The 19,251-nt window shown below is 40.6% G+C and overlaps 1 protein-coding gene across 3 annotated transcripts in view; it reads left to right on the top strand.

Annotated features, from left to right (window-relative positions):
• PFKM (phosphofructokinase, muscle) overlaps window positions 1–19,251 on the top strand; it is a 56,691-nt gene that overhangs the window by 33,619 nt on the left and 3,821 nt on the right. For all 3 annotated transcript variants that reach the window (XM_067464252.1, XM_060762951.2, XM_060762950.2), the window contains 14 exons: window positions 896–940; window positions 1,507–1,615; window positions 3,063–3,158; window positions 5,212–5,304; window positions 6,209–6,334; window positions 6,662–6,726; window positions 8,058–8,121; window positions 9,152–9,298; window positions 11,251–11,321; window positions 12,133–12,220; window positions 13,789–13,941; window positions 14,687–14,851; window positions 18,278–18,339; window positions 19,012–19,123. In XM_067464252.1, coding sequence (XP_067320353.1) covers window positions 896–940; window positions 1,507–1,615; window positions 3,063–3,158; window positions 5,212–5,304; window positions 6,209–6,334; window positions 6,662–6,726; window positions 8,058–8,121; window positions 9,152–9,298; window positions 11,251–11,321; window positions 12,133–12,220; window positions 13,789–13,941; window positions 14,687–14,851; window positions 18,278–18,339; window positions 19,012–19,123 — 1,396 coding nt within the window. The remainder of the gene's footprint in view (window positions 1–895; window positions 941–1,506; window positions 1,616–3,062; window positions 3,159–5,211; window positions 5,305–6,208; window positions 6,335–6,661; window positions 6,727–8,057; window positions 8,122–9,151; window positions 9,299–11,250; window positions 11,322–12,132; window positions 12,221–13,788; window positions 13,942–14,686; window positions 14,852–18,277; window positions 18,340–19,011; window positions 19,124–19,251) is intronic.

Genomic DNA, 19,251 nt, shown 5'->3' on the forward strand with positions numbered 1-19,251 from the left:
CCCACCTTTCTCAACCCGGAGGGGACTCAAGGTAGCTTTACATACAGGCAACAATTCAGTGACTTAAAACACAACGTACACTTAAATAAGTGTTAAAATAGATTTTAAAAGTACATTAAAAGCCATTAAAACATTTAAAAATAATACATTTAGAATTTAACACATAATCCATGAGTGTAATCTGGGCCGTTCCAGTGGTCATTGCACATTGTTCCAGTCTATGTATTGCACAAGTTCTCTAAAGGCTTGGTTATAAAGCCACGTTTTTACTCTCTTGTGTAAGATCAGGAGGGAGGGGGGTTGACCTATTTTCCCTGGGGAGGGAGCTCCACAGCTGGAGGGCCACCACTGAGAAGACCCTGTCTCTCATCTCCGCCAGTCACGCCTGCAAGGGAGACGGGATTGAGAGCAGGGCCTCCCCAGACGATCTTAAACTCTATGGTGGTTCATAGAGGGAGATATGTTTGGACAGATAAGCTGGGCCAGAACTGATTAAGGCTTTATAGGCTAAAGCCATCACTTTGAATTGTGCTCAGTAACAGATAGGCAGGTAATGGAGCTGATGTAACATGAGGGTTGTATGCTCCTTGTATGCCGCTCCGGTGACTAATCTGGCTGCCACTTGTTGGACCATTTGTAGCTTCCGATTAGTCAACCCCACATAGGGAGTGTAGTGAAGGCTCCTTCTCTGGAAGCTTTTAAACAGAGGCTGGATGGCCACCTGTCAGGAGTACTTTGAATATGCTTTTCCTGCATGGCAGAATGGGGTTGGACTTGATGGCAACGTCTTTGTAGACTTGCAGTCTTAGGAAGGTAATCTAAGAGCAGTATACCAAGTGTTGTATATAAATAACCTCAGTGGTTTTCTTTTTCACTGTCCGTGTTTTCTTTACAGCCATCAGAGGACATTTGTGCTGGAGGTGATGGGTCGTCACTGCGGGTAGGAAACAGTGCTTTTTTTCTTAATTAGAATATTATCTACATTTGGATGTAACATTAAATCATGGCTTAGCGCAATGTGTGTAGTATCTTCCTGGAGTCAAGTACTTATTTCTCCCCAGTATTTCTACTTTCATTCTAGATTAACCACTGTTTACTGTGTTGTCCAAACCCAAATGTAGCAAATACTAACAATATACTTACTTGAAAGAAAACAACTTCATAAACTATGTTGTTGGCTTGCTTCTACTAAGTATGGATATGGCATTGCCCTACTATTATTGTAATACAATTTATGTGATTTTATTCCATGTTTAAGTCAGCTGTTGAGATGAAGAAAGTGCCTCTCTTTCCTTAGAAAGTTTGAATGCAGACCACTGCCAGTTTTGCCCACAAGGAATGAATGATGTGCAGTACTGTTCTTATACTGTTGGAACATACAAAGCCACATTCCTTGCAGTCCAGTCAAACTTAACCATAAATAATCTTTAATACAGAACTTAGATTTTCAATACAGTCTTTAAGACCAGATCAGTAACCTCTTCTGCCCTTCCTCTCTTCTTGTAGCTATCTAGCCCTTGTAACAGCCTTGGCAAGTGGAGCAGACTGGGTTTTCATTCCAGAATCTCCACCAGAAGATGATTGGGAGGAGCACTTGTGCAGGAGGCTAACAGAGGTAACAAAACTCATAGGCCATATTTGAGGGCTTCCTACCTAGTCCTTACAGAGTTACAGTGGCGCAATGGGTTAAACCCTTGTGCCAGCTGAACTGCTGACCTGAAGGTTGGGTTGCTGACCTGAAGGTTGCCGGTTCGAATCCACAAGATGGGTGAGCTCCCATTTGTCAGCTCTAGCTTGTGGGGACATGAGAGAAGCCTCCCAGCAGTGTAGTAACACATCTGGGCGTCTCCTGGGAACCATCTCTGTAGATGGCCAATTCTCTAACACCAGAAGTGACCTGTAATATGTTCTCAAGTAGCTTCTGACACAATTAAAAAAAAACTAGTCCTTAAACCAGCAATGGGACTAGAAGCCACTGTCCAGCTGCTGGAGGACTGCAGTGTTCATCATCTCCAGTCAGCTATGGCCAGTTGCCAGGGATGAACAGATTTTGAGCCCAACAACTCGAGGAGGACTCTGGTTAATTGCTTTCTCCTAGTTAGTTACCATAGCTACCTACTACTTTTCCTGAGTTTTTTTTTTAAATAAAGAAAATAAAGCTGTGCATATTGCCAGCATATGTCAGTCAGAATTTCCAGGTGCTGCAACACTGCTTTTCATATCGATGTTAAATAGCCTGCAGAAAAGTAGAGATACTTGCAAGATGCCCGCCCTATGTGCCAAAACATCAAGCAGTGATCCTTCAGCAGCACTTTCTGGAATTGGCCATTCGGGGAGGAGAAGGCCATTGAAAAGAGTTCCTCTAGCAGCTAACTCATGCGCCTTCTACACTGTCCTTATATCCCAGGATCTGATCCCAGGTTATCTGCTTTGAACTGGATTATATGAGTCTCCACTGCCATATAATCTGGTATAAGAAGATAATCTGGGATCAGATCCTGAGATATAAGGACAGTGTAGAAGGGGGCATGGACAGCCTTTCCAAAAAGATACCATGGGCCTTTGACACAGAAATGTGATGAAGATGTTCTATTGTACTTTATTGTACTATTTTAATATGTAATGATTTTGCACTTTGTTGTACTTTATATGATTGTACTTTTATATATGCTGTAAACCGACCTGAGTCCGTCGTTGAGGTGAGAAGACCAGTATAGAAAACTTCTAAATAAATAAATAAATAAATAAATAAATAAATAAATAAAAACACTGAGAGATGCTGTGAAGCCTTACAAAATAAATAAGTAGGCCTAGTGAATTAGTAGTACTTCACTATACAACACATGACATAATTTTGTAATTGCAGCCTTGTAGGCTAGAAACAAGCCTTTTCAGAATGGAAGTGGAAACATCCTTGGACACACTCCAGTTTTTCACAATGCAGTTGTGGGACTTGTAGGTGTAGAAGAGGTTTTTTTCCTAGAAAGCTTTGTCTTCTAAGGTGATGAATGCAAGTTCTCTTACAAAACAAGTTGTGCTGTTTTCCTTCTCTTTTCTAACAGACAAGAACTCGGGGTTCACGATTGAACATCATCATTGTAGCTGAAGGAGCCATTGACAAGCACGGCAAGCCCATTACTTCAGAGGACATTAAGACTGTGAGTGGCAACAATCCTGTTTCCATTTAGATCCTTGGCCCAGGACTGTGATGAAATGAAGCTCCTGGTTAGTTATTTATTTATTTGTTGTATCAGAAGCACATTGAGAATACAGTTATAATGTATTTAAAAACCCACTAACAAAATTAAAAACTTGGCATTATACCAAATTTCCTTTGAGCAGTAGCTGGCCATTTCAAGTGCTTCTGGTGTCACTGTAAGAAGGTCCTCCATTGTGCATGTGGCAGGGCTCAGACTACATTGTAGTAGGTGGTCTGTGGTTTGCTCTTTTCTACACTCGCATGTTGTGGACGCCACTTTGTGGCCTCATTTCTTAAGGTTGGCTCTGCATCTCGTGGTACCTGAGCTCAGTCTGTTCAGCGCCTTCCAAGTTGTCCAGCCTTCTGTGTGCCCAGGGGGGAGTTTCTCATCTGGTATCAGCTACTGATTGAGGTTCCAGGTTTTAGCCTGCCATTTGCTGAGGTGTTCCTGCAAGTACCTCTGTAGATCTTAGAAAACTATTTCTTGATTTAAGGCCTTGGCATGCTGGCTGATATTTGAACAGGGGATGGGCCGGAGATGTCACTGCCTTGGTCCTTTCATTATTGACTGCTACTTCCCAGCAGATGTCGGGTGGTGCAGTGCTGGCTAGACAGTATAATTTCTCCAGTGGTGTTGGGCATCCTGTACCATTATAGGACGATTCCCATTTGCGGCTGCTCCACTGGCTGCCGATCTGCTTCCAGGCTAAATACAAAGTGCTGGTCGTTACCTTTACAGCCCTAAACAGTTCAGTCTCAGACTATTTGAAAAACCGCCTTTCTGCATATAAACCAACATGAGCAAGGCAATCTGTGGAGGAAGCCCTTCTCTCGGTCCCACCCCATCTCAAGCGCGGCTGTTGGGAACGAGAGAGGGGCCTTCTCCATGACTTCTGGAACTCTCTCCCAAAAGAACTGAAAATGGCCCTTTCCCTCCTCTCCTTTAAGAAGCTGTTAAAAACTCACTTGTGTACTCAAGTGTATGGAGAGGAGGAGAACTAGTACTCTTTAAATTCTGACTCAGCTCATGGAGACCTATCTGCATCCGGATGACCAATTGTTAACTGTAAGATTCTTTTTAAATATGTTAATTACTTCTGACCATTATTAGAGTCATTAGAGAAATATGTCCCAATTATTTTACTTTGTATATTTGAATTTCACACTTGTTATTGAGTTGTTTTATAAGTATATCCTGATGCTGTCTATTTGATTTATTGTTGAAGGCTTTCATGGCCAGAATCACTGGGTTGTTGTAGGTTTTTTTCGGGCTATATGGCTATGTTCTAGAGGCATTCTCTTCTGACGTTTCACCTGCACCTCTGAGGATCCTTGCCATAGATGCAGGCAAAACGTCAGGAGAGAATGCCTCTAGAACATGGCCATATAGCCCAAAGAAACCTACAGCAACCCTGTCAATTTGATTGTTTATTATTTGAAGTGCTTTATTAAGTTATGTTTCTTAGGCATTGATGATTTTTTGTTGTACACGCTCTGAGTCCCTTTTGGGAGCTAGGGCGGTGTTGTTGTGGTTGTTGTTGTAAGAAAAATGACACAGTGAAATAGACTGCCTTGGAAAAAGCCTCCTTCTTTGGAAGTCTTCTAACAGAAGATGGTTTGGCATCTTCAGGGGTTCATTAGTGATGTCGTCCGTCTTTATTAATTTTTATTCAGAAATAAAGGGAGAAATTGAAAGAATAAGAACAATGCAAAAATACATAACATATAAAACTAAAATTACTGCATCTAACACAACTAAATCTAAAACAATCACCCTAACCTAAAACGTATCAATAGTAATAATCACATATTAGACACTCAATTACTGGAAATATTCTACAACCTTAGCACTCATTGTCTGTTGATTTTTACTCCTTTTATATTTTTAGTCATGTATTCCTATATAATGCGGGTTGGGCAGGACAGTCTTTGTGGCCTCTTTCAACTCCACGTTTCTATCATTTTAAATTTGGAAGTGATCATATTATTTTGTTGTCTTCTTTCCTCTACAGCTGGTTGTGAAACGCCTGGGCTATGACACAAGAGTCACCATCCTTGGACATGTGCAGCGCGGTGGGACCCCCTCTGCTTTTGATCGTGTCCTGGTAAAAACAAAAAAGCAATATGATTCTGCTCCAAATATTTTGTATGTATACAGTATGCCTAAATACTGGGCTGGGAGACGGGAGAGCAAGCTTCTCAATACATAGCCCCACAGTCTGAGGCAGTGCCAGTTGTTGGGAGACCATTGGAAAGTGTTCCTTTTAAAAAAGATTGTTGTTTATGGGTTGTTTGTGTTAGTAAAAGAAATACTTTCTAGGATATTTCCGATCTGGAATTAATTAGATCTCAGAAGAGTAATTATGTGTTGTCAAAAGCTTTCATGGAACGTACAGCCCCACTGTTATGTCAGCTCCACTGGCTGCCAGTTTGCTACCAGCTTCCATTCAAAGTATTGCATTTAGCCTATAAAGCCTGAAACAGTTCTGGTCCAACTTCCCTGTCCGAACATATCTCCCTTTATTAGCCAGTTAGAGCCTTAAGATCTGCTATGGCAGTCCTGCTCATTCCCACCCGCTTCGCAAGTGTGACTCGTGGGAATGAGAGACAGGGCGTTCTCAGTGGTGGCCCCTCAGCTATGGAACTCCCTCCCCAGTGACATTAGACTGGCCCCATCCCTCCTGGTCCTCAGGAAAAAGATAAAGACCTGGCTTTGCACACAGGAAATAGTATAATATGGAATTCGACTTGAACGTAGCAGCTTGAACAACAGCTATGAGACTCAGTACTATGTTTTTAATCTGGTCTATTGTATTTATATGTTTTAACTGTTTTATAATTTGAGATGTTACATTTATTATTTGTATGCATAATGTGGCATTGAATTTTGCCATGATTTGTAAGTCACTCTGAGTCCTCTTCGGGGTGAGAAGAGCAGGGTATAAATATAGTAAGTAAGTAAGTAAATAAATAAATAAATAAATAAGCTTTCTGTTCTGAATCTTGTAGGGAAGCAGGATGGGTGTGGAAGCCGTGATGGCCTTATTGGAAGGAACCCCAGATACCCCAGCATGTGTTGTCAGCCTTTCGGGTAACCAAGCCATCCGCCTTCCTCTTATGGAGTGCGTCCAAGTGGTGAGTATTTCTTGGCCCTGCTTTTCCTGCTGCGTTGATCCAGGTCTCGACTGAAACATTTTGATGCTTCTGACAAAAACCAGTAGATGCTCTCTCCCCCAAACACACGCAAAGCATATAATCAATTTGTTTTACAACCAGAAGCAGAAACCTCACACAAGTGTCTCTTCCATTTTGGGGGTCCTTTAACACTACAGCCTTATAATGCTGTGATTTTACTTCAGCCATCATCGCTCTATGCTATGGACTCCTAAGCTTTGTAGTTTGGTCAGCAAAAGCTGCAATCAAGTCTGCCCTCTAAGAAGTTGTAATTTTTTCTTTCAACAGACAAAGGATGTCACAACAGCAATGAATGAAGGGCGGTTTGATGAAGCTCTTAAACTTAGAGGAAGGTGAGTTAATACCACGGTGTTGAGCCATTGTGTGTTGTGGGCTCCCCCACCCCACCCCCCGAGAATTATGTTTTTGAACTATACTTCCCAGAATTTTACAAGCAACATAGCCAGAAGCCCTTAGTTCATCTTTATGGCAATCAAAACACACTAATACATTTTATCATCATCATAATCATAATCAACAACAACAACAACATACCATTGCGGAGAGACAGTGTGCTGTGTTGATTTGAGTGCTGGATCCAAATGGGAGACCAGGGTTTGAATCCCTATGCAGCTGTGAAAACCCATTGGGTTACCTTGGGCAAGTGACATTCTCTCAGTTTCCGAGGAACCAAAAGCAAATATCTTCTAAACAGATCTTACCAAGAAATCCCCATGATATGTTTGCTATAAATCGGAAAGTACTTGAAGGTACACAGCAATTATACATCCCTAACTCAAAAAACTCAACATCTAAAAACTTCTGGACACAATGCCTTTAATGACTCTTCCTTATGTATGGAATAATCCTGGAAGAAGTATACACTTTGTGTGAACAGGACTCCAGAAAGTTCCCCAGACTTTAGCAACAGCTTTGGAAACAAGATGGTGGTGCCTGAAGGGAAGAACAGATAGATTATAGGCAATAGTTAATGGTAATTCACATGTATATAAGACTTGTGTTGAGCAAGTGGGCTTATTAATAAAAGACCCTCCTCATAAACGTACAACAGAGTAGCTTATCAGTAGCAGTGTGACCCAGCACCAGTAGCCAAAAGTAACAAAAAGTACAAAAACACACAGACCAATATTATGTCTTCCATATGAGGCTTTTCTTTGTAGTAAAATAATATAGTTGCACTAATTACAATAACAAGGTTTCCACAACAGAAATAAAGTCCTTTATACTTCCTTCTTTGCTTCCGTGCTGGGATTCTTCCTCATGCAGATAAACAGCTTTGCTCTCACAGAGACTCCTCTCACAACGAATTTATACTGGAGCTTCAAACAGTTGCTGTTTACACCCAGCAGCCTTTATACACGAGGCCTTTAACCAGGGGCTTCTTTCACCAAAGCTTCATACCTTCTCATACTCAGCCTTCTCATAGACTAAGGTAGTACTTCACATACTTCTTTTATTACATAACAATGTCAGGTATGTCAGTGGAAGCAGGATTGAAGTTGAGAGAGATTACCTAATTTCTGAACTGGGTTTAGATTTGAACAAGGTAATTTTGGATTCATGGCTGGGTCTCTTAGATGCTGTTCATCATCAAGGGATTTGAGGGAACAGGGTGTGGCTTCCTTTTGGATGAGATTGATCCTTGACCATTTTATTATCACAGGAGTTTCCAGAATAACTGGAATGTTTACAAGATCTTGGCTCATGTGCACCCACCCACTGCAAAGGTAAGAGTTGGCAAAGGGCTAATTTGCAAACTGTGGAAAAAATATAGATCAGTGCAGAGCTTGAGAAAGTTGCCGATAGGCTGAGAAAGGCAGTATACAAGTATAGTAAATAAATAAATAAATATTTCTGGACTATATATTGGCAGTGGGACCTCTGGGCATTGTAACCCAAAATTTAACTGTTCCAAATTCTATTGTAACAATATGGTACCTGTTTTGTCAAGAGAAGAATCTCTGGCATCTAATTTTTAAAAGTATTTAGTGATATTTTGAAATGACTGAAAACCCCTACTCGACTTTTGGCAAAGAAACATGGAAATCACTATATAGTTATTGGTTTTGGGAATTGGTGATCTGAAGAAGTGTGTAATATAATTTTAGAGAGAGACGTATGATTTCATTATATGTGTCTATAAAAGGTAAAGGTTTCCCCTGACATTAAGTCCAGTCGTGTCTGACTCTGGGGGGTGGTGCTCATCTCCATTTCTAAGCCAAACAGTCAGCATTGTCTTAGACACCTCCAAGGTCATGTGGCCAGCACGACTGCATGGTGCCCCATTGCCTTCCTGCCAGAGCAGCTCCTATTTATCTACTCACATTTGCATGTTTTTGAACTGCTAGGTTGGCAAAAGCTGGAGCTAACAGCAGGAGATCACCTCACTTTTGGTCAGCAAATTCTGCAGCTCAGTAGTTTAGCCCACCACGCCACCAGGGGCTCCCTGTATGTGTCTATTAAAAGCAGAAAAAAAGGAAGAAACCACTTTTCCATTCCTCTGTATTTCTCTGAATTTTGATCTCTCCTATTCCAACACTCAAAACACAAAACCGCACCAAGTCTGTGTCCAGAGATAGCTGCCCCACCCTGTGCAAAGTATGAGCCAGCCTGGCTCTGTGACTGTGTGTCTATCCATGTGAATGATTCTTTATAGTGATCCAGGGGTCCCAAAACAAGGGTATCTTAGAAATGGAGCACTGTATGCCTGAAACTCACCTTCTCCTCAATTTGTCCCAATCCCTTTCTGCATTGCAGAGTGGCTATAATTTGGCGGTGATGAATGTGGGGGCACCAGCAGCTGGCATGAATGCAGCCGTAAGGTCGACCGTCAGAATTGGATTGATCCATGGCCACAGGATGCTGGCTGTACATGATGGGTTTGAAGGCCTTGCTGAAGGAAAGGTAATTCCATCCATTCATTGATTTATTCATTTTACGAAGCAGATTCCTTCTTCCTTTGACAATGGTTGTGCTGTTATTTTGTGCTTCCTGCATCACTGTTCTCAAAGAGTTTGTTTATGGTTCACCTAAATGCACACTGGTGCTGCAATTATTTGTACTGAAAATAAACCTGGGAAGGCGGGTAGCTAAGCTAGTCTAAGGCAATGAAGACAGACAGCAGACAGGATTTTGGCCAACAGATTTTTCTTGGCATAAACTTTCACAAATGCCAGCCCACTTTTTCAGACACCTGGAATGTTGCCTTACTTGGAAGAACGTGTGTCTGTAGACACACCTGTGGGACATTGTGAATGAAACATTATGCCCGTGAAGAGTTTGCCTTCAGTCCACAGGCCAAATTCTGTCTACCGGGTTCCCTTATTCACCTGACTGTTTTCTGAATTGTCCTTCTCCCATCCTGAAGCGCCATGTCTTCTGAAAGGAGTGTTGGGTTTCATCCCTGGACTGCACAAGTCTCTTATGTCATCAAGTCTCCAGTCCTCAATGAGTACCTAGACTAGAGATAGGATTAGACTGAGAGATTCCTCCCTCACATTCCTATGCATGTTTACCAAGACGGGCTTTGACTTTCCTCCTCCTCCTTACTACTGTCTCTGTGAGGGAACTTCCCTTTTCAAAGGTATTTTTATTGCCCAGGGCTTGGCCATGTGGCCATTCACCAGCATTGTCTATTCTGCCTTTTCTTTCAGTGAGGATGAACATTTTGCCTCTCTCTGTAGGCAAAATGTAGCTGCATGGACCTTTTTTTTACTTTTTACTCTTTTACCTCTTTAGAAGATGAGATTTACTAAGCTAGTTAGCTCCAAAATCTTTTCTATCAAGAATGTATTTCTTTTACTTCAATAAATATTTTTGAACCTGAAGTTCTGACTCTGCTATCCTGTGCCTTCCTAAGGAATAGAAGCTTATCCTAGCTCATGACATGTAAGTTTCTGCTGGTTATAAAGTTTGCTTCTGGTACTCTGGTATATTTATGGTCGAATCACCCCAACGGAGGGTTATTTTTAAGCCTAACAACTCAGATTCCCCAACGAGGAGGAGGTGGGGCTTCCAGAACTGATTTTGCTTTCCCTTTCCCTTTCTCTGGCTGAGAAATTAAAGTGAAAATACCTTTGAAAAGGGAAGTTCCCTCACAGAGATTCCATTGCTACAACTTAAAGTGAAAATCAATCACATGAAAGTTAGTTTGAGAGCTGGCTGACTCCTGAGGTGAAGTCTGAGCAGTTGTTTAGCATTTAACTGCTGCTTTCAATCTCAATTCAGAAAGAAAAGTGGAGTATAAATAAATAAATAAAATAGTAACAACAACAACTAGGCAGAGGTTTGGACAGTCTGGCTTTTAGCCTCCATGGTATTCTGGTGGCAATGGAGCTATGTCCGTGAGTTGTAGTGCTGTAGGGAAATGGGGAGTTGCTTGCCAAAAGGGCTATTAGATACATCCTTATGCTTTAGTGCAGCCAGGACATCTACTGGTGTGATGCCCCAAGGGGATTGCAGTCCAGGACTCAGCTGGATTCCAAAGAACGGACAGAATATTCCTGGGAAAATAAGCAGCAGGAGCAAATCTTACTCAGTCAACTCCTAAAGTGCCAGCTTTCGCACATAGAAGAAGCAAAGAGAAGACAAATACTGTACATCAGGGGTCATGGCATCCTTTTGGTATTGGAAATGTGGTTAAGGCCCCTACATCTTCTTCCCAGGATAGGACCTGGGAGAGAACCAGCCTGCCAATGCAATCTGATTCTACATCCCTGTGTCTTGCCATCGTAAATGTGTTCATGTTGGGGTTATCGTAGGGATTTTTGTTGGTTTTGCTGTGACAGGTTTGCTTTAGGAAACGGAGCCTTTCCCCTAATCAGCCTCCTCCTATTATCAAATCTCTCTTTTTCTAGGTTGAAGAAATTGGATGGAGTGGAGTTGGTGGCTGGACTGGAAGGGGTGGATCAAGCCTTGGGACGAAGAGGTATTGAGACAGAGGACAGAGAAATGACTAAGGACATAGAAATGTTTGAAACTACGCATAACTCTGTGTTAAGGTTATTTTTTAAAGACAATACCGTATAAACCTATGTATAAGCCTATACATTTTAGTCATAAAAGCTACCTGGGTCGACTCGTACTAGGTTCAGTGTGAGTACAGTAGCTGAAATCAGAATGAAAAAATACCACCACCCACCCCTGTAGCATAATGTTATTTGAAAAGGAATCATTCCCTTCTCTGAGTAGATTGGAGAAAGGCTTTTTTTAAAAAAATGACAGGACAGGAAAATGGTGGCAGCAGTGTAGCTGGCCCCTTGAAGTCGCACTGACACAATACACTCTTCATGAAGTGACCATCAACTTATCCGTGGGTCTATAGTTTTGGTTCCAAAACCTGCCATGAGCTTATGCAGCAGCTGAAAGGCATTATTTACTAACTTTGAAGGCATGTGTATAATCATACTCTGTTCTGAGGTACAGAATTATCCTCAGTGGAGCCTGATTTTGAAAGAACTAATCTAGATGAGTGTCACTGAAGAGAAGCATCGGATAGTCTCCTTGAAAGCATAGGTTATGTCACTGAGTTTCTGCACTAGGAGGAATGAACTGTGTCTTTCAGATCATGAACTGAAACAGCTGAAAACTCCCAAATTTCCAAGAGAATATTGACTGGAAGCAGATGAGAAATCGTAGGATCATGGTGTGGACGTGCCAATGTTAGGGCTTTCTGTAAGATGTCAAACAAGGAAAAGGGGCACCATTGCTTTTCTCTGATGTTTCTTATTCACTCACAGGACACTGCCCAAGAAATACTTTGAGGAAATCAGCAACACAATTGCCAATTTTAATATTCATGGCCTGATCGTCATTGGTGGCTTTGAGGTATGTCTCAAGCAATTATGGACAAAACGTAAAGGAATAAATAAAGAAGGCAGTCATCTTTCACTTAAAGTATTAACAACCTGATGCATGAATGCGTAAGTTATCAAGCTCCACAGAATTCCTTTCCCAGACAGCGTGTGCTAGTTTTTGTGGCTGTGGATCGGAAGAAGCACCCTCTCTATCCATAGCAGAAGTGGGAATTGTGCAACCCATCTGCTTTATGAGAATTTTTTTATGGTTGTGTGTGAAAATTTCAGTATTCTCTCCCACTCCCCACTTGCAATTTCCCGCTTAATAAATTATCCCTAAACACACATTAAAAAGACCACAAACATTGAAAATCAAAACCAGCAAATGATCAGAATATTGCTTTTGGTTGTGAGAAATGGTGTAGTCTGTGGGATGAAAACAGAGCAAGAAAAGCCGCCTGGTCTGCACTAATATCCCAGTCCAGCTAAGGAAGGAGAGTTACAGGCTGGATAGCAGTAAAGATAAATTGAGAGCTTGCTTAATGAGCTGAGATCAAAGGAGATCACTCAGTTCAACTTGGAGGTTGGTTGGTTCTTAAATCAGTGGTTCTCAACCTGTGGGTCCCCTGATGTTTTGGTCTTCAACTCCCAGAAATCCTAACAGCTGGTAAACTTGGCTGGGAGTTGTGGGCCAAAACACCCGGGGACCCACAGGTTGAAAACCATTGTATTAAAGTGCTTCTCCTCTTCACGTTCCCCCAGCAACAACAAGAGTATTTCTCTGAGCAGCTAAACCAGGAAATCCCAATTGGATCCCCCCCCCCCCCCCCCCGGCTTGTGAGACTATTGGAAAGTGTTTCTTTTACAAAAGGATTTGATTAATGGATCATTCGTGTTAATAAAAGAAAATATTTCAGGCTGTTTTCCATTAGGAAAGGAGCAACATCAGGCATAAGAAACTGTTGGCCTTCTATACTTGCGATTTGCCTACCTTGTAGGATAATCTCCATTAACACAATCAGCCTATTTTTTTTCTCCAGTCTTGGGATTCCAAGGCAACTTGAAAAAAATATAACAAATACAGATAAGAGTTTGCATGGCAAAAACATACAAAACTTAACATGTAATTAAACTACCAATGGAGTTGAAAGTTATTTAAGAGCATATCCATTGAAAAGCAACAAAAACATATGACACAGAATATTCTTAAGACACTTTCCCCATAAGTGGTCGCTTTCAAAAGGCCTTTGGAAGCAAAACATGTCTCCATCTGTTGCCAAGAGGATGGCAGATGCCATCCTTGGAAAACAACCTGCCTCATGGGCAGTGCAGTGCCAAAATGGCCACAGACAGTGAAGGGGGACAGACAGAGGAGAGAGAAACCTCTCTTTGTTGGCCACTTTCCTGAGGAAATGGGGTTGTTCAAATTTGCTTCTATCTCCCTCTCCAACTCACAGACTCTGCTGTGCCTTATGTTGGCATAGCGGGATGTTGCAATGCTACGAGTCACAAAGAATATTCTGGTCTTTCTTTCTTGCAAAAAGTGGATGTGGAGACTCCTTCCAATCAATCTCCTGTTCTCTTTTTTCATTTCGTTAGGCTTTCACTGGCAGCCTGGAGATGATTGAGGGCCGAGCGAAGTTTGAAGAGCTCTGCATCCCAATCTGTGTGATCCCTGCCACCGTCTCTAACAACATTCCTGGCTCTGACTTCAGCATCGGGGCAGACACAGCCCTCAACACCATCACGTCGGTAAGAGCTTCACTGAAAGAGCCTCATTTTCCAGAAGGCCATCTGTAATAGTGCTTTCATTGAGTGTTCAGTATGACAGAAAGGGGTTGGGCTGGATGAGTCTGGTGGTCTTTTGTGCCTCTTGGATTCTATGAGTCTTGAGTGATGCCCTGATTCAAATGTCAACATTGGAAGGAAGTGATAATATAAGGAGAAAGTTTAAAAAGATGGTTGAGGGCAGTGTTTCAGTGCCTTACACAACCTCTTATAATTCTGACAACTAGCAGGAGTTGGAGACTCATAACCTCATCAATAGTGTCATCCCTGTACTAGTGCAAATTTAATTCAGTGCTGGTGTTTTGTTCGGAATTGTTGTAACCCAAGTCACTCCATGCATAGGCTGGTCATTCAGATGTTTTGTTTGTGTGATTTATATGATTTGTATTTTATTGATTGTTTATTGATGTTGTGTTTATTGATGTTTTGTTTGATGTACTTTGGGCTTGGCCTCATGTAAGCCGCACCGAGTCCCTTGGGGAGATGGTAGCGGGGTACAAATAAAGATTATTATTATTATTATTATTATTATTATTATTATTATTATTATTGTAAACCATGGGCATGCATGCTTTTCATTTATCTCCTCTTGAAGGAATCCTAGAGGAATATTCCCCATCCAGCCTTTTGTTGTGTTGTTGTTGTTGTTTAGTCTTCATTCAGAGAGGTGGTTGTCTTTCTGTGACATGTTTATTTATTTAATTCTCAGACTTGTGACCGTATCAAGCAGTCTGCAGCTGGCACCAAGAGGCGGGTGTTCATCATTGAGACCATGGGAGGCTTCTGTGGCTATCTGGCTACCATGGCAGGTTTGGCTGCTGGAGCTGACGCAGCCTACATTTATGAAGATCCTTTCAACATCCGGGACCTGGAGGTGAAAGCCCTTTGCAGCTGCTCAGGAGGCTATGAGTATTTTGTCTATTTAAAAGGAATATCTGATCCACAGAGTGTAGCGGGATGCAACCTCCCAGGACCAAGGAAAACCTGTGGCTCAATGGTGGAGAGCAGATGAGGCATAGCATAGAGGCTGCATGCCTTGGCCTCTTTAAGTACGCCTGAAAAGCCCTTGTTGAAAACCCGAGAAAGCTGCTATCCACAAACTTGGCAAGGGAATTCAGTGTGGTATACTGTGACTCCTAACAGCCTTAGCTGATAGTGAGAAACCATGGGAGCTGCAATCCGACAATACCTGAAAGGACCCTTCATCCCCCCCCCCCACCTGCAAATAATATAGAACTAAGTGAACAAGAAAGTATCGTTGGGGGAGTGGGCTTATTAACAAAAACCCAACCTCATGAATGTATAGCAGAGTTTTTTTTTTAAATTTTTATTTTGGATAACAAAACAATACAATATGAACCTTAGCATCAAAAGACAATATCAAAAACTGATTACAATTTTTATGTCTAGGATACAGGTTCCAATTGTGCTTCCCTTAACCATAAATCTTGATTAATCACCCTTTTAAAAACCCCTCCCCACCCACCCACCCTTACCACCCTCTCCTCACCTCCCTCCCACCCCCATCTGGGTTACTTGAATCAATTCATTGATTTAATTGTCTGGAAGGCCTGATTTAAAGTTCTGTACCTATCTTTTCCTTCCGTTTTTTCGATTAAACAAGACCATTTTCTAAACCAATCTTGTCTTGACTGAATATTCAAATATTTATTTTTCTTTTCATAAATGAAATCACTAATTAAATATTCAGAAAGATAAGACCACCAAGTTTTCATGTCCCACCTTGTTTTATCTTTCCAACCTCTGGCGATTGTGGCATGTGTAGCAGCTATCATAAATTTCAATATCTCTGACCATTCGTTGTTTCCCTCCTTTACCTCTATGTTGAGGGACAGAAATCGAGCTTTATCCCAATGTAGTTTTTGCCCTATTATTTCCTCTATTACTTCTCTAACAGTATTATAGAATTTTTGGATTTCAGAGCAGTCCCACCACATGTGTGAGAAAGTACCAGTCTCCCCACATTTATGCCAGCATTTGTTAGAAGTGTTTTTCATAATGTGAGCCAATTGAGAGGGGGTCCTATACCATTTTGAAATTATTTTCTTTTGTGTTTCTTTGATTCTTAGATGTTTAATTTTTTGAGTTTTATTGATCCAGGAGTTTACTAAGTTTTCATTAAAATTTATATCCTGTTTCCAGGCCTCTACTAAAGTATGTTTTGTATTGTAGGATAAGGCTATTAGTTCCTTGTATATTTCCCCTATAATGCCTTTCTCTTTTTCTATTTTCCAACCTATTATTCTATCCAATGGAGCTTCTGATGTTTCTTTCTTTTTTATTTCTTGTACTCTTTTCGACAAGCCCAACCAAGCTATCCAATACTTTGAACCACATTTGTCCTTTATCTCATCCCATTTCTTAATATCTCCATTAGGTTTCAAGAGGTCTCCTACCTTCTTTATTCCATTCTCTTTCAGGGACCTGATTAAATTCCTAAATGTTTTATCTTTATTTTCTAGGGTTTCTAGTGGAAAGGGATCTATTTTATTTATTTGTAATTTATTTTGCCATTTCTTCCAAACATACAATGTTGAGAGGAGGGGGCCATCTCTTAATTTATTAAGCTCTTTTTTATCAATTTTTTCTCCCATAAATGAGCCCTTTTTCCAATCGTTTAATTCTTTCTCTAATTTCACCCATTTTCTCCCCTCTTCCAATTCCAATTCTATTAATTTAGCGATATGGCATGTCTCATAATACAGCTCCAGGGATGGAGCTCCCCATCCCCCCATTTCTTGCGTGCCATAGAATATAAAATTAGAAATTCTATTTTTATTCCCTCCCACTACCCATTTCTTGATGGAATTGTCCCACTTCTTAAAGAGTTTTGCCGAGATGTTTACTGGCAGACTTTGAAATAAATATAAGAATTTGGGTAGAATCTTCATTTTATAAATTTTAAGTCTAGAAGTGATGTCCCAAAAATTCTTCCCCCAGGTTTTAAGTGCTTTGCTTGTAGATTTCCATAAATGGTTGAAGTTTGATTGGATAATATTATTTAAATTCTTTGGAATTTCTACTCCTAAGTATTTTAATGACTTCTTTCCCAGTTTCACTCCTATAATATTTTGGGCGATTTTTAGTTCTTTCGATGTTAAATTCTTATGGAGAATTTCTGTATAGCAGAGTAACTTATCAGAAGCAGCGTGACCCAGCACCAGTAGCCCAAAGGGATAAAAACAACAAAAACACACAGACCAATGTTAGATCTTCCATAAGAGGCTTTTCTTTATAGCAAGATGATATGGTCACACTATTTACAACAACAAGGTTTCCATAACACAAATAAAGTTCAACCTTCACACTGGAGCTTCACACACGAGGCCTTTTCATACCGAGGCTTACCTCACACAGGCCTTTCTCATGGACTAAGCCTACTATCACTAAAGCCAATTTCCCCACTGAGGCGTTCTCTCACACTGAGAGCTCTCTCAGACTTAGGCGTTAAAAGCAACAGGCACACCTACTTATACTGAATGCAACTTTACTGAGTCATTGTATCCATTTAACCCTCTCAGTGCTTGACTCACATTTTTGTAATTTAAAATACCTAGTTAATTTTTAATATTTCTGACAAGTATTACACAGCTTCCTGTATTCTTTATGTCCCTCAAGAGAAGCCCTCCACTGTAGATTTTAGAACAATACTTCTCAAATTGTGTGTGCAGTTAGGAAACATATACAGAATGAGAAATCTGTGACGTGATACCAGACAAGCTGCCAGTTGTATTGCTGCATGATTTAATGTTCTGGTCAGTCAACCAGCTTCTTCTGAGAGTGGATGACCTGGTCTGGTCTCTATATTAGATTGTTAATTGCTCCTAAAGGAAAGGTATGGTAGAATTGGCTTTTTCTGGAAATACTGTCTGTTGCCATCACTTGTAATGCAGTGGGACATGGCAGAATCACCTCTTGCTTCTCTCTCTGTGTCACAATATTTATTTGGAACGAAAGTGAAACCCCACCAGTTTGAGGCCAAACATTCTATTAAAGTATATTACAGTATTGACGATGTTAACATCATAGGCTTCAGTGCAACGTTTCAGCCTTCCTTCTTGCCCAAATCTTGGCATTAATACGTCTTGCCAAATCTTGGCATTAATACGTCTTTCCATGCAGAAGACACACAACCACCTTGAAAGCACATGGGGCTTTAAATGTTACAGCAAAATCTATATCAGAGATAATTTTGTATTGTTTTGCATGGACACATTCTCCCTGCTTCCTTTCATATGAATTCTCAGAATGATGTTATTTTTCCTTGGGTTTTTAACAGCTAAATGTGACTCACCTGACTGAGAAAATGAAGACCACAGTGAAGAGAGGCCTGATATTGAGGTATCTGGTACTATTTATCAGCTAATAATAGAAAGGGATTTGAGGCTTATGAAGTATTTCCTTTTGTTTACAAGGATGGAGAAAAACTATTGTTTGACTGTTTTCTGTCCCTCCATATGACTCCACAGCATTCAAGGACAATTCAAGGAATAATAGCATTTCAGAATGAAGAGTGAATGGAGAGTTACTAACCTCGAGATCCTTACCTTGCAATGGAACTGTTCATTTCTAGGTTGTTATTGTTTTGTCACATGGAAATTGTCTCCTCCATTTCTACAAAAGCATTTGTGTAAACTAAATGGGAGTCATTTAAGGTTACTTTCACAACAGCTCTTTCAGGTCATAAAATGATGTTTGACAATGCTTATTAATGATCAAAATATAGCCAGATCAAGAGTAGATATTGGGAACAATGGGATACTTTTTGTAAATAGTAAGATATGAAAACAAGTTAAACTATAGTGCCAATGAAACAATGTGAAATTCCTTCCCAGTTCCAAATATGGCGGCCAATTAGAAGAGCAGCAAGAATTGTCTTAGTGCTATATCATATCAAATCTACATTTTTCTTTCTTATTTGACCTAATTTGTGACAGTACATTAAGGCCATTTCTTAGTCACCGTCAGCTTCTATTTTGGAATTCAACTCATGTTACTGATTTTTCTTTCCAGGAATGAGAAATGTAATGAAAACTATACCACAGAGTTCATATACAACTTGTATTCTGAGGAGGGAAAAGGCATCTTTGACACCAGGAAGAATGTTTTGGGACATATGCAACAGGTACATTTACTGCCTGACAGTGAGAGTGTAGAGCTGAAGCAAATGATGATGATGATGATCATTATATAAATGAGAATGAGTTGAATTGCAATACAAGACAGATTAGCCAAGAGAAAAATCCCAGAGGG

The sequence above is a fragment of the Anolis sagrei genome, chromosome 2 (assembly GCF_037176765.1).
Source record: "Anolis sagrei isolate rAnoSag1 chromosome 2, rAnoSag1.mat, whole genome shotgun sequence".
In the NCBI taxonomy this organism is placed as follows: domain Eukaryota; kingdom Metazoa; phylum Chordata; class Lepidosauria; order Squamata; family Dactyloidae; genus Anolis; species Anolis sagrei.